The sequence below is a fragment of the Tetrahymena thermophila genome (assembly GCF_000189635.1).
Source record: "Tetrahymena thermophila SB210 genomic scaffold scf_8254638, whole genome shotgun sequence".
NCBI lineage: Eukaryota > Ciliophora > Oligohymenophorea > Hymenostomatida > Tetrahymenidae > Tetrahymena > Tetrahymena thermophila.
Window position 1 is genome coordinate 469,624 of NW_002476407.1, and position 27,823 is coordinate 497,446.

The window sequence follows — 27,823 nt, forward strand, 5'->3', positions numbered from 1 at the left end:
GTTTTTCTAATATTGAAGTTTACTTTCTAAAATATAATAGATAAATTATTATTCAATTTTTTTTTGAAGTGGTTATTAAAAAATTAAAAGCAAAAAGTCAGATTTCAAAAGATTTATCAAATCACACTATCAGAAAAAAGAAGATAGCAAATTATTATAATTATAATTTAAATGTAATTTTTTTAAAATTATTGAATAAGGATATAAAAAATCTATCACAGGTATTTAAATAATATAAAATAATTTGAAAAATACAACTAATGAATAAAAAATTATTTAGTTTTGTTATTCAACTTTAAGTGATGATTATTTTTATTTTAATAACTATTAAAAGCATCTTGAATTCTATAATAAAAGCATTAAAACATTTCTCTTATGTATTTTGCTGTGTTAATAAATAAAATTTATTTTATCATCTTTAGAAATAAATTAAGATAATAATTGCTATTTTAAGAATGAATCTGTATTTTTTCATAGAATAATTATTATTCTTTTTGTTTTCTATAAAAAATCTATTTTAGTTATTTAGAAAAATTAAAGAATTTTTACTTTTTTTAAAATTAAGTAACCAAACCAAATATATAAGTAACAATAATAAAACTATTTTTTTATTGTGATCTTTATTAAATTGCTTTTAAAAACAAACTTTTTAATAGATTTAATACATAAATAAAAATACTTTATTTTATAATTCAAAATTATATTTTAAAAAATTTTGAATTTTACATTTTTAATATTATAAATAATTTTGATATAAAATAGAATACTTTTGATATTAAAAAGTTTTTTTTAAGAAAATAAATTATAATAAAATATTATTGCTTAAGATAGACATGTATTTTATGATAATAGTTAGAAATAAAAAAACATTTTTATACGTTTTGTTTGTAAATAAGATTTATTTGATATGTGTATTAAATATTAACCATAAAATTATTCTATATACTATCTTTTAATTATTTTAAGTTCTTCTTAATAATCAAATAAATTTACTAAGTAGACATTTTTATATGTGTTAATTAAATTTTATTATGAAAATTTTAAACTTGTTATAAAAAACAGTTTATTTTATGAATAAATTTATATTGTATTGTTACAATTTAAAAATTAGTTATTACTAAATATTTTCACTTAATCACATCAAGTAAGTAAATAATTCAAATTTTGAAATTGATAAATCGAAGATCTTAAAATTGTTTTGAAATGTATAAAAATGTGATTTTGAAATATTAAATTTGGAAAATTATTCATATAAAATCTTGGTAGAATTAAAGTAAATTAAAATGATTATTTAATTAATTTTTGAATTTGTAAATAGTTTATTTGCAAAAAAAAATAAATACATTTTTTCTATCATTAGTTGTAAATTATAAATTGATAAATAAATAAATAAAATCTTTGAAACATGAATAAATAGAAAACAAGATTTAGGCTTTGTGGGCCTTTTAGTTGAGTTATAAAATTAAAGAAACTTATATTTTTTTTAATTGTTTGTTTAGCAGATATATAATACATCAATTTAAAAGTAATAAATATAAAAAGGCAGAATTAAATATAAATTAGTGATTTTTGATATAATTGTAGATAAAAGCGACTAAATAAAATAAAATAAAATGGAGGAAACCATTCCACTAGAAATTCCAAATACTTTACTTTAAAAGGCAAAAATTTTAAACAAAGACACCATCGGATCCAAATGTAAAATTTAAAATAAGATTTCATTATAAATTTGTAACTTTTATTTAAGATAATCATAAATTGCAAAATAAAAACAAACAAAAATTTATTCGCTTTTAGTTAGCCAATATTTAAATGAGTTAAAATAATTTACTATACAAACAGATGATTTCATTAAGTATTAGGGAAACTCGTTTATTTAGGTAGAGCCTCCTTCAGCTAAGTTTATGGGATATGAAATTAATAAATTGAATACAATAAAAGTTAAAGTTATCAATAAGGCTACTATTCCTTAAAGAATTCATGTTTTGCCTTTAGAGTCAAATAATTTTACTATAAAAATGAATAAAAAGGGATTACTTCCTACAGGTATGAGCGAAGAAATTTAAATATCTTTCAAACCTACAGAGTACAAGTAAATATTTAGAAAATTTATATTTGGGCTTCTTAAGTTCTTTTGATTTGTTAGTTAATTGTTAATAATAAATAAATAAGCGATTTTCGAATTTTTAGTGATAAATTTCAATACAAAACTTTAAAAAGATTAAAATCATTCTCATAAAAATTTAAAATTATTAAAAACATTCTAAACAGATAAATTACATACTTTTTTTCAATTAAAAACTTTTAGATACTTCTATGACACTATAAGAATAAACACTGAAACAGAAAATGTCATAATACCCATTCATGCATATCCTGTTCTTGATAGAGATAATCTTAGAAATGTCTTTCCAAGACTTATTGACTTCGGAACCATTCTAATAGGAGAAACTAATACAATTGTAAAAATAGTTGCTTTTAACTTATATTAATCATAAATAAATAAATAAATAATAAATTAATAAATAAATAAATCTATTCTTGAACTGACATGTATGTAAGTACTTTACAAAAATATCAGTTTAAGGATGCAAAAAGTTTATTTTAATTGAGATAAAAGTGTTAAAAATATTTTATAATTGAAAAAAGTCTAACTTTCTTGTCTGTAAAATACCGATCAACTTTGAATTTGAGTTTATTTTTTAAAAAGACCATCCTGATATGAAAATCATTCCTATGAAAGGGATCATCCCAGGTAATGGATAAGTAGAGATTGATATATAATATACACCTTCTACAAATACAACTATCATTTGTGAGGCAGAAGTAAATCGCTTTGTTCTAAATTAAAATTATTAAATAATTTAAATTTTAAATGTTGTTAGCTAAGAATATCGTAATTTGATTTTGAACCATTGAAAATTAGACTGATGGGTTCAGGAAGGTATGAAGATCCTGCATAAAATAAGAAAACAAAAATGTAATCTCTTTAAGGAGGGAATAGTAAACGTCCCCTTTCTAATACAAAGCTTAAAAAATTAGAAAAATCTTTGAATAACTCTTAATTAGATCAAGGAATTTAATAATTTGGAAGTCCTTAAGTGACTTTATCTGTTGGAAATGAAAATTTATTGTTAGGTTCCAAAAAGCAAAGCAATCTAGACATATAAAATGAGTTTGGCAACTAAGTGAAATAAGTTTTAGATGAAAATAATGCCAACTTATAAAGGATATAATCTAAATTTAAAAACTCTAATTTAGGAAATACACAAAATGCTGTTCCAGATGATAAATTAAATTCTTCTATAAAATCTATGAACAGTGAAAGAAATTTCAAAGTTAGAAATATAAATTCTGGGTCAGTAAAGAATCGTGTAAAAATAACAGTTCCAGAACAAGACTATGATCAGAATAGTATTTCTGGAAATTAAAATATTCGTAGCTAATAAGAAAGGGAATTCATTGAAAAGTGCAATGCTGTTTCTTTGATGGATAAGAATAAGGATATTAAATTTTTCTAGTGTATTGGTGATGAGATTATCACAGAAGAAGAAGTATAAAATATATTGACTGAAAGAAAGAACTACCATTAGTCAAAATTAGATAACATATAAGATGAAGGAGTTCATAGGTATTTATTTGGCAAATAACTATTCTTCTTAATTTTAATTTATCTTTTTGATATTAAATAAATAATAGATATAGCAAGAAAATTAATTCGGATCATGTCATGCTTGGACAGAGAAACTAGGAATTATAAATGTCAAATACATGGGATACTGATAAAAATGACAATTTAAAATTGAGAAAAATTATTTTGAAAAGATTTATGAATGCAGGAACCAAAATTATTTTAAAAATGAGAATGGAAAACAGACTTATAAAACTGAAAAATCTCCTTTGCGATTGTTAAACCAAAGAAGATGTCAAAAAGTTAGTTTAACTTGACTGGTAGAAGGCAGAATATGCAGGTGTTGGAAAAAAGGAGTTTGTAGCTTTCGAGTTTAGTTTTTCAGATGATGATGTTAGTACTACACTTTTCCCAATTTAATACGATGCTTCTAATTTAAAATACGATCATACTTTCGAAATTAATCCTCGTAAAGATTTTAATGACCTCGACCTTCATGAATACGAAGTTCTACCTCGAAACGAAGTTGAAGCAATGCGTTATACAAGTATTTTATTTCTCAATAATTTATTTATATAGAAAGTTAAAAATAATATTAAAATTTTTCAATAGACTTCGAAAGACTTATATGCTCTCATTACACCCCAATAGAAACAGAAAGAGTTTACAGAACTGGAGCAGAATGGGAATACTCAAAGCAAGGAAAAACAGGAGCTTGTATTTTTATCTATGTTTTGCATTAATTAAAAATAATATCAATTTAAATAAAATAGTTAAAGAGATTAGTTCTGTTTAGGGTTTAATAGAGTGCATGCCAAAGACTTTCTTAAAGCCATTAGAATTACCAAATCATTTATTTATAACATCCCATGACACTCTAAGACCTTATATCAACTATAATCAATTCAACGAAGTAGATTCAGAGTACTATCTCTAGCCTGAATATATGGAAATATAAGATAATTTAGATCCAAAAATAAATAATGATTATTATGCTTTGAAAAATGAATTTTTAGGAAAAACACCTGGCCTTTCATCTAGATTTGCTCTTCATTCTATATATTCTGAAACAATCAGATACCTTCCCAAATAGCTTTAGCTTCCTAGAGGTATATTTTTTAGCAATAGATAAATTATAAATTATAATTCTTATTTAATAATATTAAGATTGTGCCAATATTAATAAAATTGAAAATGCTTGTCCATCAAAAGTCAAAGAGCTAGAATATGATGATAATCTTACAGATGATGACAGTGATGGTGAAGAGCCTCCAGTTGTATAAGTAAATGAAATTTTATACTAAAATATAAATTTAATGCTATATTATTAAATAGATTTAAAATGTAGACGATTTCTTAAAACAACTTGAAGATAAAGATGGTTAAATCACACAAATAAGAGATAAAAATAAGGAAAGACTTCCATTTGATGAATACGAAGATATTAATAAAACTGTAAATACAAACTTAAAGTAATTTTTATAAAATTATTTTTCATTTATAAATGAAATCAACTAACTTAATTTTAATAACAGATTAGAAAAATAATATTGGATAAGTACCATTCCTACCAGAACAGATCACTATAATAAATTTATTAACAACTCAGAAAATAAATTAATAATTTTATGAGTCTAAATTTTATAAATATTATTTACTTATTTATTTTAGTCACAACTATTTCAATACATTAAAGGCAGGCTGCTCAAATAATTTCAAAATAAATTATTTATTTAGATTTAAAAATAAACTAATTTTATAATTTAAAAATGAATTATTTTTTAATTAGCTTGATAATAAATAAATAAATTAGTTTAATAGTTTAAAAATAAATAATTGAATTAAATAATTTATATTATAAAAACTATATCTAAACAAACTTTTCTAATAGGCTACTCCTTTTTTTATTAAAAAAATAATATTTTGATTCAATTTTTTTTACTGATAATTCTCTACCAGCAAATTCAAATAAATTTCTTCTTTAAAATACTTAATTTAGTAAATAAAAAGGAATTTATGATGCTTTTTTTCATCACTGATAGATATTTAAAAATAAACTCTTTTAAAATTATTTAAGTTTATGGGTAATTTATTGATAAAAGCTATTTACTTTATATATAATATGTACATTCATTTATTTTATTTACACTTTTTATAAATTGTATTTTATTTACAAAGTTATTCAAGAATAAACACTTGATACTAATTCATTTGCGTACAAGCAGCTTTGAAATTTATTTGAAGAATTATTGTTTTTGTTTGTTCTTTGGTCGTTTAAGTTGCTTTCTGTATTTACCTAGCTTGTTGAAACATAGCTTTCGCAATAGTTATTCAAACTTACAATTTATTACTACTTTTTTTATTCTTAGTAGTTATTTTCTTTTAACGGAGTTACTTCGGAGCTAATGTTTATCTGAGATTCTGGCTTATTTTAGATAAGATTTAAATCTTGATGCTTAGTTTAATATTCTTGTAATTAGTCTGGAGTTAAAATCTATTCAATAGGAGTATATTTCAGTTTTATTTTAGTCGGTCTCTTCTTTTCTCCATAATTAAAGAATACACAAGAAACTGCGTCTTTGGATCTTTCAGGAGTCTTATGGAATTATGAAGGTTAATCATTAAAATGAGGTTAAGGATTATTTTTAGAGATATACTGTAAGCTCACTTTTCCTATTATTGGAGAAAAAGCTATTCCTTATTGAGAATAGCACTAGTTTTCTTTGAAATCTACTTGTTTGGGAGTTGAATTTTTAATATCTAAAACTTAATCCGAATTCATTTGTTTCATAGGAGTGCAAAATTAAAACTCTTCAGATTTTAAATAAAATTCTTTATTTTATTTTAAAGGGCTCCAAGCAGATTTACTTCTTTAATGAGTAGGATAGTGATTTGATTATTCATTTAGATTATTTATTAGAGTGAGATTTGGTAAAAAATGATTGATCTTAACTGCTGGACTATTCTTAACTGAAGAAGGTGTAAAATTTATTTGCTTTTAAGGAGAAGAAATGAGGGGAGCATTTTATAAGTTAGATAATAGAAAACTATTGTTATGAGAATTCTAATAGCTCTTCCTAATTGATTCTAAATCTCCAGCTGACTCTTTCACGTTGTTATTTTTATCTTTTGAAAATGAGACATTTAAAGCGTCATTGTTATTAATTTAATTTAAAAAGCTATCATTGTTTTAAATTTCGTTCTAAAATGTGTGGCAAACAATTTAATTATTTCTATCAGTTTAATTTCCATCTCCTTTCAATATTTCTTAACATTAAATCGCACCATAGCTGCTTATATTCAGTGGTTTGATTTCCTAAATAGTACCCCTATAAGTCATTTCTGTGTTCGCTGTTGTTGGTTATGTCTTTTATATAAAATATAAAAATGATTTAAAATTATATTTTATTAATTTAAAGCCATTACTAGCTTTTCTATTTGATGAATTCTCAAAGGACTACTAGATTTTACAGAACCTACAAAAGGTGATATTGTATTATACTGTAAATTAGCAATTTTACTGTAATCTACTGTCTATTATGGCAATATAGGTTAAAAATTAGTACTTACTTTATCACTAGTAAATTATGATTATATTTGCTGCTATTAATACTATAATTACTATCTTTAATGAGGGTTTTAACTATAATTTTGTTAAATTGGTTAACATTTTTAGGTTATATATTATATTTTCTAAACCTACTATGGTGTTTGTTAACATTGATGTATTTGATAATATAATCTTTGTGGCAATGCTGTCTATTCAATAGATTTATTTTTGAATTAAGGTATACCATATTAAACCTACCGAATCTAATTTGTTTAAACTTAATAAGGCTATTATGTTGGAATTTTCATGAGTTGCTAGGTTTAAACATTATTAATTTAAGAATAATTATTGAATAAAACTAAGCGCCCTGGATTATTATAAGATTAATTTGGCAATATACCCTAATTTAACTATGGGCAATTTTATTTTAACTAAGTTATTCCGCTCATTTAATTGATTTTTCTATCTAATTTTGTAAGCAATCAATACTTGTAAATAAATCAAAATTTAATTTTAATTTTTATTATTTCAGTTAAAAATTAGAAATAAGTAATTTTTTGAATTATTAAAAATTGATAGTAACCAAGTTGAGGTTATTGCTTGCTTAATAAAAAAGGAATACAATTATTAAAATATTATAAACAAAGAATATAAATATTATACATAATTAATTTTGATAATTTGTTTTATTTTTATTAAATACCTACTTATCTATTTAATTAATTCAATATCTTTTTAAATTTTACTTAAGTTTTTATCAGCATGCAATTGGTCTATAAAAATTCAAAGGAAATCTTATAAATTGTCTATTTTGATAATTTACAATATACAATTATTATAAAACAACTTCAATTTATAATAAGTGACACTATTTTAAAAATAGACAATTCTTGAAGTCAATATTACCATCATCTAAAATTATTAAAATTAGATATTTACTACCTTATCTCTTTACACTAAAAACTAAACTTAAAATATGCAATAAAAAAATGATAAAGTTATTCTATAAATTAGGGGAAAGAAATGAAAAAAGTTTTAGCATAAATTTATTTATTTATTTATAATTTAAAAACTAACTAATTATTCTATCTGTACTGACTGTTTGCATGTGTTGTGATTTTTAAAAATTCTTTTATACTATCTTGCTTGTATCATTAAATTTTTAATCAATGAGAATAGAAAAATTAATTTTAAGGTAAAAGATACAATAATAAAGAGTGATTAATTTAGTTAATCAAAAGTATAAATTTCATTAAATAGATATTAAAATGTAAAAATTAATTATCAAATTTATTAATATATTATATTTTGTATTGATTTAATATAAATACTAAAGTAGTTTTAAAAATATTTAATATTAGATGTATACTATGTATAATGAAATCAATAAGTAAATAAATATAAAATATACTATCTTTATAATTTTTGAGTGAGATATTAGTTTAATTTAATTTTTAATAAATAAGTAGTGCATAATTAAATAGTGAATTTCTTAGTAAATAATTTTATTGTAATAATTTATAATAATATCAACTTTATATCTATTGCTGTTAATATTTTTATATAATTTTATTATAATATTCTGACTACTCCTTGGTTGGTTTTTTACCTTGTATTTACTTAAGCATTTGAATTAGCATATTAGCTTAACTACTAAAAAACAACATTTTGATTATTTGATTAGTAAATAATAAACTGGTATTCACTTTTTTAGAGAAATATATAAGTAGATAAATTTTAATTAAAATATTAATTATTTTTATTTTAGAAAAATATTTAATAGAAAACAAATTCAAAGATTTAAAGAGCTGGCTGGCTGATTTTGTAACTAAATACTTTTTCAATAAAGTTCAGTAATTTAAATAAAATAGATTAGCCGAATTCAAATTTAAATCATTACGTCAATATAATTGGTAATAGACAGTTTTTGTTATCATATTTAATCAAAACGAATAATATAGCTATTATTAAAAATAAATGCAAAATATTCCATCAAAATTATATCATACTATTAGTAAAAGAATATTCGATTTCGAACATTACGTTTATTAATAATATTTAATATTTTTATTATTTAATCGAACTTAAAAACCATTTTAAAAGATATTTGAAACAGCTATCTATGGAAAAAAAGATTTAGCTTATATTCGTGTTAAATAAGGGAATGATTATGAATTTTCAAAACCTTTTTGAAGAATCACTAGATGAAAGCTTATTGATAAATAATAATCATGTAAGTTTATTATAAATATTATTATTATTATAAATTATCAAAAATTAATTAAATTGATAAAAAACATAAAATTAAAGATATTAATTATATTATTAATTGTTTGAACGAACAAAAATGTCCTCTCTATCGTTGGAAAAAAATGCAATCTCACAAGAAGATAGCTTAGAAATAATGTCTCCCCAAATTTATTCAACTGGATGCATAGATAATTATAATGTAAGCACGATTATCAAACCTCGTAAAGTGATTGCAAAGATGAAGGCGAATAATCGCAAGGGATATAAAAGAAAGCAAATAGAAATAGTTCCAATAATTACACTTCAGTTATAAAATTAAAATAAATATTTGTTATATGGATTTATAGAGATAGAATCTTACTACAAAGATTATCCTTCACCATATGAAATTGATTTAGTTGACTTGACAAATGCGCATACTGGAGTTTCTTCTATTGAAAGATCTACAAATGGTATGGATATGGTGGTAAATTTCTATACAAAAGCAAGTTCAGGGCTTAGAGATTTTTAATTTTTGATTGATCATTATCAAACAATTCCAGACCAACAATACCAAGAATTAGCAAAATATTTAAAAGAATATAAAGTTGTTGCAAACAAATGTATGTAACATATATCAGATTTATCTATCAAGCTAAAGCAGAGATTAATTTCTTATGAGGAAATTCAAGAAACTTAAGAATAGTTTAGGATTGCATTTGAAGAATTCGTAAAGTCTTAAGTTGGTGAAGAAGATTTTTATTTAACTAGTCTCAGCTCTCTGAATTTAGATTTTTTTGAAGTTGAAGTAAAGTAAACTAAAATGTCATTAGCTCTGTTAAGCTTAATTGGAGTGGAACCAAGAAATTTCGAGATGTCAATTCTGAGGAATTAAGCCCCATTTTTAGAATAATTTGGATTTAAAAGATTGAAAAATGTGATTTAATAATTGTTTATAACTGTCAGCGATGCATATGAGTATGTAATAGATGATTAATATTATACTGCCGATAATATACCTTTTTATGGCTAAAGCTAGATAGTTTTATTTGACTGGAAGGAAAGGCCTTCCTGGTTGAGTAAAGAAGAATGCTCTGGCGTATTAGTTAAATTGAATGTTTCATTGTAGTAAATAAAAGCCATACTAGAAATAAGATCTTAAATGAGTAGCTAGAAATAGCTTGAATATGGGATGTTAGATGATGATTACCACTTTGAGTATACAGTTGAATCTGAGATTTTTATAGAAAGATATTATCCGGAAGCATTTAGTGATCAAGTCAATAAAAAATCCTTGCAAATTAAGCAAGAGATGATGCAGAATTCAGATTTTACAAATTTTATGAACTAAGCAAAAAGTGAAAATGAAAATAGTAATATCTCAGAAGAAAATGTAAACTGATGATATCAATAAATTATTTAATAAACAATCAATTTTTTGTTGCGTATGAAAAAATTAATTTATATTTTAAAAACTTGTAAATTAGATGGTTAAAATATTATTTATTTATTTATTTATCTATCTATTTATCTATCTTTATGCTTATTTTTACTTCTAATTATTTACTTTCAATGTCTACATGGCTATAACTAAACAACTAACTACCTCAAGTTTTTGATTTAATTTTTAATCTTTTTTCTGATACCTGATAATCAAGATTAATAATTCCCCAATCTATTTTACTATTTTTTAAAAATAAAAAAGAATTCATCAAAAGAACTTGTAGGATAGACAAAATTTTTATTAATATAATTAGTTATAATGCTTTTAACTCACAAACATTTATTTTTAGCTAAAACATTCGCCTGCTAGTTGGTTTTCCTATTCAAAAGCATACTTTTTTTGTTCTCTTGTTATAATTTTTTATATTTGAATAGAATTACTAAATCCAAAAAAATTAAGTAAATAAATCATCAATTCAATTTAATAAATTGAAATTCAAAGATATTTTTCTAATTAATTTTGCATTAGAAGTAATAATTATTAAAAAATCCACTCAATTTTTATGTAATTAAACATATCTATTAGCATTATTTAGTAATTTCAAAAAGATTATAAATTGTTTCCACTACACTAATTATTTTCCTCCCTCCTTACTTACATAGTTTCATAGTACTAAAATAAATTTTTTTAAAATATTCTCTCAAAATATATCTATCTACCTAACAGTTTAAAATAAAAATATATAGTAAGTAATTGCAATTGTGTGGTGAAAATTTGTTTATAATAAAATTTTACTTTTATTTTATTGAAATAGAAAAAATTAACACATTCTAAATCCTATTTATAAAAAAGTAAAAACAGAGAATGCTCACAATTACTGATGAATAAAGTAAAAATATTTTTAATACAGGGTTAGAGTAAATATTTGAAAGAGAAGAAAATTAATCAAACTCTCTAGATTAAGTATAATTGCCTGTTCAAAAAATTTAGCTGAAAAAATATATAGCAAAAGTTAAGCCTTCAAAAAGTAAATTATACAAAAAGAAATAATTACATATAGTTCCTATTGTTTACTAAAGCTTGGAAATAAGTCACTATTGCATCATATTTGGCTATGTCATATTAGAAAGTTAATACAGAGACTACAAAAGTTAGTCGCAAATAAATCTATAAAATAACGGGATATCTTGCCTCATTAAATTAAATTCTATTGAAAATAAAATTTCAGAATAAAGCTGGGTATTTAATTACTAAATCTTAGGATAAAGTGGAATAAAAGATTTCTCTTTTCTGATTGATCACTATAAAAAATTTTCTAATTAAACCTATAGATAATTAGCTTTATAATTAGAAGAGTATTAATAAAAAACACAATAAATATTAAATTATATAACTGACACAAGTTTGAAAATTAATTCAAGAATCATTGATGAAAATGATGTTCATAAAGCTTATTAAGATTTTAGTATTTTTTTTGATAATTATGTGAAAGCTAATTATTCTGAGTGTGATTTTATATCCACCTCTAAAATCATAGTTGATTATGCAAGTTAAGATTTTATGTTCAAAGATACTACAGTATCATATTCTACTTTAAGCTTGTTAGGAGTAGAACCATAAAACTCAGAAATCATGTTTTAAAAATCATTTTAGAATTTTAATTTCTTAATAGGCTAAGAGAGATTATAGAATATAATTAGAAAGCTTTCTTTTGCTTTATCTGACCAAACAATTTTTGAGTTTGTTCAAGAATATTTTACACTTGATGCAATATTATTTAGTGCCAAATCAACATATGAAATAGTTTATTGGCCTAATGCCCCTAATTGGATGGATAAAAAATCATGTTTTGGAGTAGTAAATAAAATAGATCTATCCTTAAATTAGCTGAAATCAATCATTTAATTAAGATAAAATTAGACAAATTCTGATTTGGATTTGAACTCCCTAGAGGAAGATAATAGTTTTGAGTATTAAGTTCAGAAAGAAATATTCCTACAAAAATTCTACCCTGATCTATTTTTTGATCCATAAACTATGAAATCTATTAAGCTAAAAGAAGATATATAAAAATGAATCTACTTTTTATCATATTAAAATGTGTAATTAAATAAATATAAAAATTAAAATTAAAGTTAAACATTTATTTCCACTATCCAAAATAATTTCGAAAGAAAAAAAGTAAAAATAATGAAAAATGTATAAAATTTTATTTACATACATTCATTTCTAAATTGTTCAAATAAATAATTTTGTCAAAAATTTAATCAGTTTATAAAGCAGTTTATTATTGAGAAATTATTTCTAAATTGAATTAATTATTACAATTCATTTATACAATTTGTTGAAATTGAGAAAAATAGTTTTAAATATTAAATATTTTTATTAGTCTTATTTAATGGTAATTCGTAGCTTTTTTGATTTAAAAGCAGGCAAAAAAATTATCTTTTCTTTTTATTAAAAAATTTTAGATTTTTTAAGAATAAAAATATTTTATTACTAAAATAAAAAAATATTTGAAACAAACTGATTATTCTATGTAAAAATTGAAAATAAAATATTAGAAATAAACGATTTCTGCCAAATTTATTATAGACAGGTTTATGAATCTCGCTCGTATTTCATCTAAAACAAATAAATAAAGAAATAAATGATTTACTTAAAAATTTTTAGATGAATACTTAAATAAATATAAATTTTGTTTTTTTCAAATACTAAATTTTAACATGACAAAAAAAAATCTATTCTATGATAGATTCAGTTTCATATAATCACAACTATTTTTTTTACATTTATCACGATTTAGATAGATATATTGATTTTTTAAATACAAATCTATTATTTATTATTTTGCATTAATAACTACTTTTTTACTTTTTAGAATGTTTAAAGAATTTCAAAACCAAATTGATTAACTTTAAAAAAAAATTATCCTTACTTAAAAATAAAGAGGAAAAAGGAAAATTTTAATTAATTTGTTTAAAATACACATTTTACAGAGACTCTTACTTTCTTTCAATTAAATAAAAAAAGAAATTAAGAAATTTTACTTAAATTCTGATAAAAGCTTTGTTTTTTTCTTTCGTTAGCCATAAAATCAAAAGATTTAATATAGAAAATTACTTTTAGCTATGCTTTTATATTGTCTCGGTACAAGTGTATATATAAGCTTAACTTTCAATTAAAATTAATGCTTATATACGTATATAGATATTTATGTAAATAAGTAAGTAAGTAAGAATGAATTTGATTAAATAAAACCCTGAGAAGATGATTTTCAGTAATATGCTGATGCATAATCTATACTAAAGTAATTTATAATTTAAATATATGGGGGATTATAAGAAACTAACTTTATTATTATATTTATTAGCATTGATGATATTTACCATGAATTTTAATTTAAAGAGGTACCTTACAGATATTAAGATTTATAATTAGAATCTATATAAAATCCTACTTTTATTTTTTTTGAAATAAAAAATTTCTTTTGAAATTCTTCTATTAATTTTATTTTGTTTGTTTATGGTATTCTGTTATCTATAATAACTCGAAGATTTTCTTTAAAAAGTATATTTAGATAAAATAAAAGAAATAAATAAATAGAACGATTTTTGATTTACTTACTTTGTTTTTGTAAATTATTACATTAATTTATTTTTTTTCTTTAGATTAGTTTTGATTTGTGGAAATAAATAAATAAACATTTTTAAATAAATTTTATTTAATTAGTGATTTGTAAGTGAATTGTTGTTCAGATTGTTCTCAAAATATTAATGACAAGTATGTTTATAACATTAGATTTTAGCTTTTGTTTTGGTACTTTTATGAAGGGTTTGCTTAGACTGATTTCTACAAATGAGATTTAACTAATTTAATTATTTTATTAAACATAATTATAAACAATATTTGCTATATTTAATTTTTAGGGATTACACTTTTACATTTAGAGATGGCCTTACATTGATACAGTTTGCAATTATATTTATTTACATTAAATAAAAAATTTAATATTTATTATTAAGAAAAGCCAAAAATACTTACATTTTTTAACGAAAAATCAGTGGAATATTCTTTGCAACAAAGAAAAGATAAATTAATATACATTTTCTTAAAAGTAAGTCATTACCACAAATCCAAAATTATTTTCATACTTCAAAATATTGGCAATAAATACTAAATTTAACTTTCAAATTACTTGTTAATATAAATTTATTAATACTACCTAATAGGATTTAGTGAAGTTTTAGCAGAATAAATACAAAAAACCATTTTAAATAAAAACTTTACATTTATGCTTAAAATTTAGGTTAAAAAATTTATTACTTTTAAAAGCATATCAGTGTAAATGGTTAAAAATTTTATCCGATAATAATATAAAAAAATAAATACAAAGTAAAAGATATCTAGAGTAAAAGAAAAGTTACTAAAGTATTTATTCTATTTTTAGATACTTGCTGATATTTATTATCAAAAAAAAGTAAACTTTTAAAAAGTACATAAAAAATGTAACCAAAATAACTAGATTGTGATACTTGTTTTATATAAAAATTGGTCAAGTAAATTGGACACAATTTTTATGCATCTAATTTTTTAAAATTGACTTTTTTTTAATGATATAATCAGTTGAACTGATTTGGTTCTAGTTTTAATTAGTTTAATCCAATATTATTATATTCGTTTTTAGGGGATTACTTATTTTAATTGATGTATCAAGAAAATTCTTTATAGCTTTGTTTGGTGAAAATTTAATTTACTTCCCAGTCATAAATTATAAAGAGGATTTAGCTATTTATAAATATATAAGCAGATAATAAAGTTATTTTTAAATGATGTTTTTAGTAATCTAAGTCTTTGTGTTTTACATTTCCCAGTTTTTTAATTTCAGCTTTTTTATTTTACAAACTACAAATATCTACAAAAATTGAGTTAAACTTTTAACAAGTAAAAAATAAAGTAAGGGAAAAACGAATAAAATTATATTATTAAATTTGTCTTATTTAAAAAAAATTTTCGTTCTCTATAATTTAATTTGTGTTTGTTTGTTTGCTTTTTTACCTATGATAAATTAAATAAAATATGCATTTAATCTTTTTAATAAACCTGATTTGACCCTAATTTTATAAAATGTTACTTAAAACTCGTTCTGGGTAATTTAGAATTAGAAAAACATCTGTAAATTTAAATTAAGACAGACAGACTGGCTGTTTGGATAACTTCTTCAAATTAAAGGAGATGCTATTTAAAAAAGCAAGCAAGACTTCAATTAATAAATTGACTTTATATTTAAATGTCTTTTATTAATAAAGTTGACTAATTTTTTGCTAATAAAGCAGAAACTAATTACTAAATATTATATAAACATTAAAATATTAAAAAATAGAAATAAAACAAAGACTAAGGAGTAAATATATTTTAAATTACAACACATCACCAACCCAAATACTTACCAATGTCTAATTACATCACTCAACAACAACAGTTTTAAGATCACTCTAACTATCCAGCATCTTTTTATGAATAATATTTAACTTTCACACATAATAATATTAATAATAATACTTCCTAAGAGATTAAGGATGATAGCTGCTACGATGACAAACAATCTCAAATCTACGAAGAAAGCTTTTCATAAATGAACAATTAAGATATTTAATAGCAAACTAACCTTCAGTAACAAATTAAGACTTCATGGATTTAAAGCATCTACCAAAAAGTGAGGTCAAAATAAGCTAAATCTGATTAAATATGTTCATCCTCATCTGAATTAACTGAATCAGAAAACAACATATTTGAAAACATTGACTTGTATTATGATGAAGAAGATAAATTTATGATGAGCGATGAGCAATGGAAAAACATGCATTATAGCGCAATCAAAATTAATTAGCCAGATTAGCATAATATCTAATTAGAAAACGAAATCTATTTTCAATAATTTATAATGAAAATTGAGAGTGCTAAGATGAAAAAAAATTCCTCCAAGAAATTTGTAAAAAAAATGCTAAATGTTTAACCAATATTCTTCAATGAAGCATCCACTCACAATAAGTTTACTATTTTCGGAGGTAATTAGCTAGAGAAGTATTACAGAGACTATGAGCATTACAGTGATCAAAATTTGGCCATTCAAAGTAATACTATAGTTGACATTAACAAGATCATTTAAAATCATCAAGACAATCTTGTTGAAGTTTTCTTTGACTCCAAAGGTAAAAGCGGGCTGACTGACTTCAGGTTTATCGTAAATCATTTTTCTAAATAAAATGGAAAATAATATCAGGAACTAGCTGAGATACTGAAAAATTATTAATGCGTAACCAGCGTTTAGGTTGCTCATATGAATAAAATAAATCGTTAAATAAAATTTTAAATGATTTCTGAAGACGAAATATCAACAGCTTATCATCAAGCTGACTAATATTTTAAAAATTATATCAAGACCAAATATTTGTCAGATTCTGAGAAAAATCCAAATTCTAAGAAATACTTGATGTATTCCCAAACGCGCAGTAATTTTAACTCCATGGACTTAGAATTGCATTCAAACACATACACCAAGGATTTACTTGACTTGCTTAAACCTGATTCTTAGATGCTTGATTTTATCAAATCTTTTAATCAACCATTTTAAGTCTCACAAGGCGAAAAAAGACTTTAAAGTTTGATGAACATTGTCAAACTCTATTCTAGCCTAGAAAACATTCAGAATGTTCCAATCACATTTTTGGCAAAGGATGGAATTGAAATAACAACAACTGTAGATTATGAAATAATTATTTGGCCCGACTAACCTGAGTGGATGGTTCCATTAGATTGCTTTACTATACTTCTTAAATTGAATATTTAAGATTACCAAATACAAAAGCTTAGCTTACCTCAGAGCATTCACAGAAAAAATTAAAATAAATACTCTTCATTATCATCCGCATCTATATAATAATAATAATAATAATAATAATTATAATAACAAAGTTAAAATCCATAATAAAATGAATAATTTTTTAATATTAGGTTTTTTAATAAGAATGATATACTTTCGCAAAATAATTTTGAGTTAAAAACGGAAAATAATCTTTCAGATAATAAATTTGAATTTTTGGTTCATTCAGAATTGTTTATTGAAAAGTTTTACCCTAATATTAATAATAAATAGAATATAGAATATTTCTAGAATAAAAAGGAGGAGAAAGAGAAAGTAAGCAATCCTCCTTAATCAAATAAGACAAAAAATATAAAGAAATAGAAAAATAAAAAATAAAACAATAAAAAAATTATAATAAATAAATTATTTTGAAATATTTTAAAATACTAACAATTTTATTAGCTACTTCTTCTATCTATCTATACTTACTTACTAATTTATGATTGTTTAAATTAAATTAACTAGTCTTAAGTTCTATTAAATGGAATTTTTGATGTTTTGCATGAACATTACTCTATCTAATTTATTAAATAATTATATATGTTAAACTTATTAAATTACTTTAACTTATGAGCCAATTAAAACATGCATACATAATAGCTGTATTTATTTTTGATTTCTATTTTAAAATGAATAATTAATTAATAAATTTAAAATTTTTGAATCAATCATTTTAAAAAAATATTTATCCGAATTAATAAGATAAAATATAAATATATAAATATACAATTATAATTTTGTTAAAAGTATCTAAAAAGCAAATGATATTCAATTAGACAAAAGTTGTGCGTATATGATGCAATATTTAAATAAAATAAAAACTATATAAAACTTTTCGAACAAAATGTAAATTTATACCTAAAACAAAATTAAAATTAAGTCAAAAATTTATCATTAAAATAAAATTATTGTTTTTTCATCTATTATTAGATTTGGCACTGTTATTAAATCCAATATTTTAATTTTTACATATTTAAGGATGGATTTTTCATTTATATTTTGATCAAATCATGTCTATTTTTACTTATTATATTTGTATTATAAATTGCGTCATTTAATTTAAAATAAAGAAAAACCCAGTATTAACTTTATAATACACATTTTGATAATTTTTTCATAAGGAAAGAGAGTCATTTAAATTCTACTAGCTAAAAATAATTCGAACAGCTCACAAAAATTTATTTAATAGATTAGTAACATGCAAAAACACAATCAAAGTTAATTATTCAATATTTGAATGAGTTCTAGTTACTTTAGAGAAATTGAACTTCTGGATATTATTTATCCTTACAATTTACTAATACAAATCAAATAATTTATGAATTTATAATTTTTTATTGATTTACTGTTAATTTCAGTATTAACTATCAAAAATTATAACTCTTGGCTTTATTAGTTACCATTTAAATTTTCTTTTAATTAAAGTGAATACATTTAAAAACATTTTTATTTGTTTGTTACAAAATACTATTTTAATACTTTTAGAATATATATTAAACACAAAATAAATACTCATTTCAAAGAACCTTAACTTGTGTTTTGAATGCGCTTGACTAATATTAAATAATATTTAAATAAGAAAAAACTCCACCATTTATTTTTATTTAAACAAAATGAAAATGATATTTTATGAATTAAAAGTAACATACAAAATCTCTAATTGTTTTGAATTATATGTAATTAAAAACATCTTTTTATTTCAATTAATACTTTTTGATTTGAGAAATATTAACCAACATCTATAAATAATTTTTTTTATATAGGCTTGTTTAAAAATTAAGAAAACAAATCTCTACGGACAATATTAATCCTTACAACTAATTATCAGTCAGATTTAATCATTCATGAAAAATTAAATTCACTAATTTTAATAAATAAATTTCTATTTGATTTAAGTATTATTATAAAATCTACGGTTTTTCAATACCTTCACAAACAAAAATTTTAACTTATTACAAATAAAATCTTAAGTGAGCCATTAAATACTTCATTTTTGCCTTTGTGTTTTTTTTTAATTTTCATAAAATTGATTTTAATAAATAAATTTCCTCATACTAAATTTTGCTTCTCATATCATTAAATATTTTACCTTTTAGTATACTTTTAAAAAAATTTATTGAGATATATTTGCTACATAAATTATTTTATCTTTTTAAAAAGTAATAATTACACAGTTATTACTGTTTAACTATGCTTTATTAGCAATTTTATATTAGCATTTTGGACTAAAAAATAAATGATAAGTACACTGAATACTTTTTAAAGGTATTATACTTGCAATTAACAAAAATACAAAATACTTTATTCTGAAAGTAAGTTGTAAAAATGTATTAATATTGCATATAAAATTATATTTACTTAAAATTGCATTGAGGTGTGAATGGTATTCTATTTTATCTGTTATTACTTAACCGTTTAATATAACATTCAGAATTTTTCTATCATATTTTACTGATTTTTAAACAATAATTTACAATGGACTAGTTAATTAATTTGATTTAATTACTTGATTTTTTTTTAAAGCTCGAAATTTTTTAATTCTAGCTTAAATGAAATTTTATAAAAAATAAAAATAGTTTTTTAAGAATGTACGTTTTTTTATGAATATATTTAAAGGTGAGATTAAAAAAATCATTTTAACAAATGTTTTAAATACAAAAAAATTAAAACAAAAGGGATTGCTTTAATCAGATAAATAGATACTGAATAGGTATATAGATTAGGTGTTTGATTAAAACCCTAAATATATATCTTGGTTCTACTAAATTAAATATTCAAAGTTAAAATGTTAAGGAAATAAATATATTAAGGTAATGTTACTTAACAATCACAAATTTTTAATTAACCCATCTATTTGTTTTGATAAGGGAAAAAGAATATTCTGTAATCAAATTTAAAGAATTTGCAAAATTTAGGTCAGGTATAATTATCAGTTGATATATATATATATATATGTATTTCAATTTCATGTGTAAATTATCTTTGAGTAAATTTAATTATCATTAGATTTACATTTTTTTTAAAGATTATTCTAAATATCTTCTTAAAAAGTGCTTTAAAAAAAAAACGTGTTGGATTAAGATATAATTCACTTTTATACGTATGTCTATTCAATAATTTTAAAAATTAGACTAGCATTAATCAATAATTGCATATTTGTTAAATTTATGTTTTTATTTGATGAAATAGATTACTTGTATAAATTGAAAATAAATCAGAGTAAAGTGGTTTTTGAAAAAATAGAAAAATCTTGGATGATTGATTATTTATTAATTAAAATCAATGTTTAGTTCACATTATTTTTACATTTCCAAATATTTTGTTTAAATTACTAAATGATAATTTACATGAATGAATAAAATACCAAATATTTATTAAATACCTCAATTTTCCTATTCAATATATTCTAAATATTATTACAGGAAAAAATATATTGTAAACTTTAAAATTATAATTTAAGGATAAAGCTGTTTGTTGTTTTTACAAACATTCAACGCTGATTGATTATTGAAGCTTATTTACAGAAGTGACTTTAATTTACTCGTTATAAATTTTGATATAGATATATTTTATGAGTCTTTGAAAAGCATATTTATTTGAAAACCAGTGGTAGGGAAAAATTTTTACTTATTATTTTATTGTAAGCTGGATAACAAATTTAATAACTAAAGAAGCAAAATACAAGAGAGAATTTTCCTAAAATACATCTTACATTTAAATATTAAAAATGCTTTATTTTTTACATTGAAGCGCGAAGAAGATGGTAGGTTTTAGGAATATTGTTTTAAGCATCATAAAGTATATAATAGCCAAATTTTAATGCTAATCGGTCGAATTCACAAAAGAAATTGAAATTAGATTGATTAAATTTTTCTTTTCTTGAGTTTACATTAAAATTTATTTGAGAAACTAGAACGGAAGTATATTTAAATACAAAATCAAATTGATCTTAGTTTAGTTTACTAGAGATTATCAGTAGAGATTATTTTTATTTCTAACTTAATTTTTATTTGATTCTTACTCTATTTAAATTTAGCGCAATTACCAATGCGTATAATTAAAACTTAAAAAAAACAAATTAAATAAACAATAACTGCCAAAACAAAAAAACATTTAACACTATAATATTTTAAAAAAAATATCATAGCTTTAAAATACTAAAAAAATTCATTTTAAATAAAGAACCCACTATTAAATTATAAAAAATAATGAACACTTACAATTTTTAAGTAAATATTGAAGAAATATATTTAGAATAAAGATCATTGAATGATTCTCAAAACCTAATGTGTGATTCAGAAGATTTGAAGCATGTCACCTAAGAAACTCTCACCAACATACATTATTAACACTAAGAAAGTCTCAGCAAAAAAGATAACCATTATAACATTACTTCTGAAGAGAACTCTTATTAAATGAATGACTTTGAAATGGTTGATCAACATAATCAAATTTAATTACCAATCAATATTAATTAAAAAGATAAAAGCTCCAACTTTAGTTAAGTGCTTGGCGTAAAAAAATTTATCATTAAGACAAGAAGAACTTCATCTAAGCGCTTCAAAAGAAAGCAATACTAATCATTATATACTCACTTAGAAGATTAATACCCTAATAACAACAAATTTATCATTTTTGGGTATGTAGAAATTGAAGCTACTTATTCAAATTTTTCTGAAAATTTATTTGAAGAAAACTCGTCACTGTATAAAAGACTACTTTAAATAAATCATGCTGTTGATAATAAAATATAAAGAAGAGTAGAATTAAATTTAGATTGCATTGGAAAGAGCGGACTAACAAATTTTACTGAGTTAATCACCTATTTTAATTCCCAACAAAATTAAAACTTTTAATAACTCGCATAACAACTTAGTATTTACTAACCATCTTTACTAAAATAATTAGCCCACTTAAAAGAAATAAAAAAGATGATTACTAAAAAACAAATTTCTGAATGCAATCTCGTAAACGCCTTTTCAAACAGTCACAATTATCTAATTGAATATTTAAATGAAAAAAATAATTTCCTTTCAAAATCAGATTACAGCCATGTTTTGTTCTTTAGATCAAACATGACCTTTATTGATACAGAAATTTACCAATCTCACTATTCTTATTCTTTTTTAGAACTTCTTGGTATAAACATTGAAGATGCCAAAAATACTATCCAAGTTTTCTCACCTTATCAGATAAAAAATGGTGAATAAAGATTAAAAAATGCAATTACATTTTTATCAATAATCAATTCCAAACAAAAATTCCATACTGCATTACCATACACAATTACAACCAAAGATGGAATATAAATAGATTGCACAATTGATGTTGATATTATCTCCTCTGAAGATAATCCTTCATGGATGAATAGTCAAGACTCCTTTATGATGATTATTAACTTTAATATAAACGAATAATAACAAAAATAAATTTTCGAAACACGCAATCAAGTGCTTAACTTTAGAGATAGCATTTATAAAAAATAATCTATTCATAATAAAGGTATAGAGGAATAAGTTTAATTGGAAATTTTCTTACAAAAGTATTACCCTAAATCTTTCACTAATATCTGTGGATGACATAAATAATTATAATAACCACACCACACTAACCACATCTTATATAAATATTATCTACTAATTCTCCAGCACATTATAATCCTAACCAATATTTAAATTTAAAATAAATTATATTATATTCTATTTCTGTTTCTACTTTTAATATTTTCTCTCATTTTCTATTACCTCTTCACATTTGTTGTTTAATTTTATCACTTGGCAAATAAATTTATCTTATTAAAAACTTTAATTTAAAATTAGTCTAATTTTAATCTAGTTAATTTCTTTAGAAAAATAAATCTAAAAACTGACTGGTTCTATCTATTCCAAAGAAAAAGTTTATCATCATCAAAAATTATCATATTAAATTTAATAAAGCTAATAATAATTAAGTACAAATAATAATGTTACCAGCGTATTAAGTATTAATCAGTCAATATTTTGTTTATTGTCTGAAGGATTAGATAAATAATTTAATAATCCTCATTAACTTAATTAATAATATATGGTATTTATTCAAATATATAAAAATCTAATATGGGTTTATATGATTTAAGCTGCTATTTTTATGCATCAGTTAATTAGAAAACTTTTGCAATCTTTCAGCTAGATTTTAAAAAAATTACATTATTTTATTTTGAATACTGTTTTTTCAGAAATTCTAATTTTTATTATAAATTCTTTAAGTAATCTATCAAATTGATTTGAAAATGTGTTTATGTTTAATTAAATAAATTATCTTCAAATATTTATTGATTTTTAGTTGCTAAAAAATTTAGTTATGATATGAATTATAAATTCTTAATAATTTCCATCCATTTTAAAAAATTAATTTAAAAAAATATTAAAATTTTATATTGGAATAATAAAGTTAAATTTTAATTTTTTTTTTTATCATTCATTAAAATATTAAATATTGCAAATTAATTGAGAATTAGCAATCTATTTTATCAATTTATAGACCTGATATTCATTTGATCTGTGCATTAGTGGATTGAGAAAATTTATTAAACATATTCAGAAGTTAAGAAAAGGATATTTTATCAGGCTAATAATTAAATTAACTACTGAATTTTTAATATAATTTAAGAATAATATAAATCAATTCAATTCAACTCAATTAAATAGTTAGTTAGTTAATTTGTTTTAAGTAGTGTTTATTAGGAAAGCGAATAAAATCATATTATTGCTCATACTAATTTGAATGAAAAAAGCTTACAGCATAGCTATATTAGTATTATTATTCTTCTAATGTGTACATTTGGCAGGTGATATTATTTATTAGACTATCTCAAAATAATATATTTTTAAATGAGGATGAAATAATCAATATCTCTCTCTTTCTCTCTCTTTATCTACGCACTTAACAAATTTGTATTTATTATTATTCAAATAGATGAAGGTACTCTTGAAGATGTATAAAAGGAAATAGAAGAAGATCCTTTTGTATATTTAGATGAATAAGGTTAAAAGCAGAAAATAAATAATCCTACTGACGAGTTTTATTACAAGCGTATTCATACTGTTTAATTGGAAGGTAGCACAGGTGAAACAGTTTATTGGGTTAATTTATATATGGGATCTCCTCCTCAAAAGTAAACAGCAATTATAGATACAGGTAGTAGTTTACTTGCTTTTCCTTGCTCTTAATGTGAATCGAATTGTGGTAATCACTTGAATAAGCAGTATAACCTCACTCAATCTCTCACTGCGCTTAAAATGTCATGTGGTGCATAGTTTGATAATTTTAGATGTCAAAATTGTAATGGTAATCAATGCACTTGGGGAGTTAGTTATATGGAAGGTTCAAGCATAGGAGGATTTATGGCTATAGATTATATCGTCTTTGGAGATGAAATTTAAGATTATTTAAACAGCAAAAATAGATAAAATCTAACTGAGATTGAAGATTCAGAATATTTGAAGTATATTAATCATGAGAAAGTTTAAATTCCCTTTGGGTGCACAACAAAAGAAACTCATTTGTTTAAAACGCAAGTTCCAGATGGTATTATAGGGTTAGCACCTTCATCTAACTAATATAACAATCCTCCAAATATAATTGACAGAATCTTCTCTTAGCACAAAGATAATGATGAATAGCTAGTATTTTCCTTATGTCTAAATTCTTTGTAAGGAGGTTATATGAGTGTAGGAGGATATAATCATGAGCTCCACATACCTGGATCTAAAACAAAGATTATTAAATACAATAAAAATTCAAATTTCTATGATGTCAGTGTCAAGGAAGTTAGGGTACTTTTATTTTATTTTTATTTACCTATTTAGACAATCATGCATACTTGCATATCTAATATTAGAATCTCGATAATTTCTTTTAATGTATGTATGAATCAATCAACGAATATTAAACATAAAATTCATTTCACTATTTTTAGGTTATAAGAAAAGAAAGAATAAATAAAAAAATAAATAAATAAATAAGTATTTTATTTTCAAACAAAACAGATAATTAAACAAAATAAAATAGAATTTTTTCATTTAAATTTACATTAAAACTTTAAATGAAAATTTTACTTTTAAATGAAGTATTATTTTTATTTTATTGATTGATTATTTATTAGTTAATTGATTGATTAATTGATTAATTTATACGCAGCTTTTTACTTTTAAAGTATTTTTATTTATTTTGCAATATTCTTTTGCTTTTAATTATGAATTTATTTTTCAAATTCATCAAACATTATTTTTATAATAGATTGAAGGATAATTTGTCACTAATAGCCTTCCACATCCTATTTTAGACTCTGGAACAACTCTTGTGTTTGGTCCCAAATCATTTATTGAGTAATTTTTTAAATTTTATATATCAATAATGAAAATAATTTTTATTATTTTTATATTAATTTTTGCTTACTTGTTAATAATTTTTTAAAATTATAAAGTCCTATGATTGATGCAATCAATTAGCTGTGTAAAAATAACTAAAAATATAAATGTGGAAATGCTAAAGAAAATTTCAATCGCTAAATAAGGTGGCTCTATAGAAAATCAGATGAGTTTCCAACTGTCGAAGATTTTTTCAACTCCTTCCCTGTACTTGAATTTGATTTCGGAGATAACATTATTGAATGGAAGGCTCATGGCTATTTATACATTGATCCAGATAATAATAATCCTAATTTATTTTAATTTGCATTTGAAACACATCCAAGTGTTTCTAAAGTATATCTTGGAGGTCCCTTTTTTAAGAATTATGATATATTATTTGACAAAAATAAAGGTGAAGTTCATTTCACACCATCCAGCTGCAAATTACCTCATGTTAACAGTGTATTAATGAATCTTCATTCAGCAAAAATTAGAAAGACTGTTATGGACAATTAATACATTGAAGATTTGAGAAAATTTTAAAATACTTACAATTTTACAAATGACTTTTTCAAAAATGAAACTAAAAAAGATTAAAAAGATGAAAAAAATAAAGAAGATAATGACTAATAAAACAAAGAAGTTTAAATCATTGATAAAATAAAGTCTCATGAAAAATTTTGTAAAGTTTATTTTTTTAAAATATTATTTACACATTAACTAACTTAAAATATTTTACTAAATAAAAGTTATTTCTGTAATTTATGTACTTGTTCTTTTGATTGTAATCGTATGTATTTGCTTATGTAGGAAGTCTTCAGGTACTGATAATAAAGATCTAATACCTTTATAAAGCATTGAAGTTGGAATACATGATAACAGTAACATGTAGGATCTTCCATAAGATAAAGACGAGCAACTTAGAAGCGAAGAAGATAATCCATATGGTTATAAGAATGACCCTGTTTATAACCATGAATAGATACATTAGGATGATGAAGAAAGCTACAAAAATAGTCCTAATACTGCTATGAGTGACGAAGAAAAGGAAAGATAAAAAGCACTTTAGGAATGATAGAAATGCTCTTTGTTTAAATTCAAACAAAAATTAGCACCATAATACAACAAAAAATATATGGAATTGTTATTTAATGTTATTTTTTCATATATTAAATGTGTGTTTTTACTTTTCTTGTCTTAAGCTTTTGTAAAAAACCTAAGAAAATAACACTTAATATTATTTTCTAACATGAATGTTCATTCTAAAATAGTAATAAAATTTGTATTTCAAAAAATTAAAAAAAGCTCTTAAAAATTTATTTATTTATTATCAATAAAAAAGAAAATAATAAAATAATACTTCTGAGAATTTTAATCATTAATGATTTTTCCTTTCATATTTGATCAAATTTAATTTGATCCATGAATTTTATTCAGCCAACCTATTTTTTCTTTTTTAATTAAAAATAAAAATTAGTGACACATTTATTTATTTATCCCCGATTATTGTAAATTAATATAATTCCATCTATTAAACAAATATTTTCCATTTTTTAATTAATATTTATACGGCTGTTGAATATTTGATAAATTAGTTTTATTTATTTTTCTTCTATCAATCCCTTCAAGTTATTAATAGCTAGCTGAATTGTTC

At 21.9% G+C, this 27,823-nt stretch overlaps 7 protein-coding genes across 7 annotated transcripts; 6 read left to right on the forward strand and 1 right to left on the reverse strand. All coding sequences in view use genetic code 6, as the record gives it.

Moving 5' to 3' along the window:
• Positions 1-1,613: 1,613 nt before the first annotated feature.
• TTHERM_00189530 (hypothetical protein) lies at positions 1,614-5,263 on the forward strand (the record flags this gene model as incomplete). The annotated part of the gene is made up of 11 exons (XM_001016629.3): positions 1,614-1,698; positions 1,843-2,092; positions 2,309-2,462; positions 2,650-2,826; positions 2,886-3,631; positions 3,700-4,178; positions 4,244-4,348; positions 4,405-4,740; positions 4,799-4,914; positions 4,967-5,103; positions 5,167-5,263. 11 exons carry the CDS (start codon positions 1,614-1,616, stop codon positions 5,261-5,263), a joined length of 2,682 nt encoding a protein of 893 aa, XP_001016629.3.
• Positions 5,264-5,813: 550 nt separating this feature from the next.
• Positions 5,814-7,630, reverse strand: TTHERM_00189540 (hypothetical protein; the record flags this gene model as incomplete). Its single annotated transcript, XM_001016630.2, has 2 exons — positions 5,814-6,998; positions 7,058-7,630. The coding sequence occupies 2 exons, from the start codon at positions 7,628-7,630 to the stop codon at positions 5,814-5,816; spliced, it is 1,758 nt and encodes a 585-aa protein (XP_001016630.2).
• Positions 7,631-9,528: 1,898 nt separating this feature from the next.
• Positions 9,529-10,812, forward strand: TTHERM_00189550 (hypothetical protein; the record flags this gene model as incomplete). The annotated part of the gene is made up of 1 exon (XM_001016631.3): positions 9,529-10,812. One exon carries the CDS (start codon positions 9,529-9,531, stop codon positions 10,810-10,812), a length of 1,284 nt encoding a protein of 427 aa, XP_001016631.1.
• Positions 10,813-11,718: 906 nt separating this feature from the next.
• Positions 11,719-12,930, forward strand: TTHERM_00189560 (hypothetical protein; the record flags this gene model as incomplete). The annotated part of the gene is made up of 1 exon (XM_001016632.3): positions 11,719-12,930. The coding sequence occupies one exon, from the start codon at positions 11,719-11,721 to the stop codon at positions 12,928-12,930; it is 1,212 nt and encodes a 403-aa protein (XP_001016632.1).
• A 3,376-nt stretch (positions 12,931-16,306) lies between these two features.
• On the forward strand, positions 16,307-18,151 carry TTHERM_00189570 (hypothetical protein; the record flags this gene model as incomplete). Its single annotated transcript, XM_001016633.1, has 1 exon — positions 16,307-18,151. The coding sequence occupies one exon, from the start codon at positions 16,307-16,309 to the stop codon at positions 18,149-18,151; it is 1,845 nt and encodes a 614-aa protein (XP_001016633.1).
• A 3,836-nt stretch (positions 18,152-21,987) lies between these two features.
• On the forward strand, positions 21,988-23,358 carry TTHERM_00189580 (hypothetical protein; the record flags this gene model as incomplete). The annotated part of the gene is made up of 1 exon (XM_001016634.3): positions 21,988-23,358. The coding sequence occupies one exon, from the start codon at positions 21,988-21,990 to the stop codon at positions 23,356-23,358; it is 1,371 nt and encodes a 456-aa protein (XP_001016634.1).
• Positions 23,359-24,541: 1,183 nt separating this feature from the next.
• Positions 24,542-27,244, forward strand: TTHERM_00189600 (eukaryotic aspartyl protease; the record flags this gene model as incomplete). The annotated part of the gene is made up of 5 exons (XM_001016636.3): positions 24,542-24,605; positions 24,734-25,593; positions 26,057-26,145; positions 26,244-26,851; positions 26,919-27,244. The coding sequence occupies 5 exons, from the start codon at positions 24,542-24,544 to the stop codon at positions 27,242-27,244; spliced, it is 1,947 nt and encodes a 648-aa protein (XP_001016636.3).
• Positions 27,245-27,823: the final 579 nt, after the last annotated feature.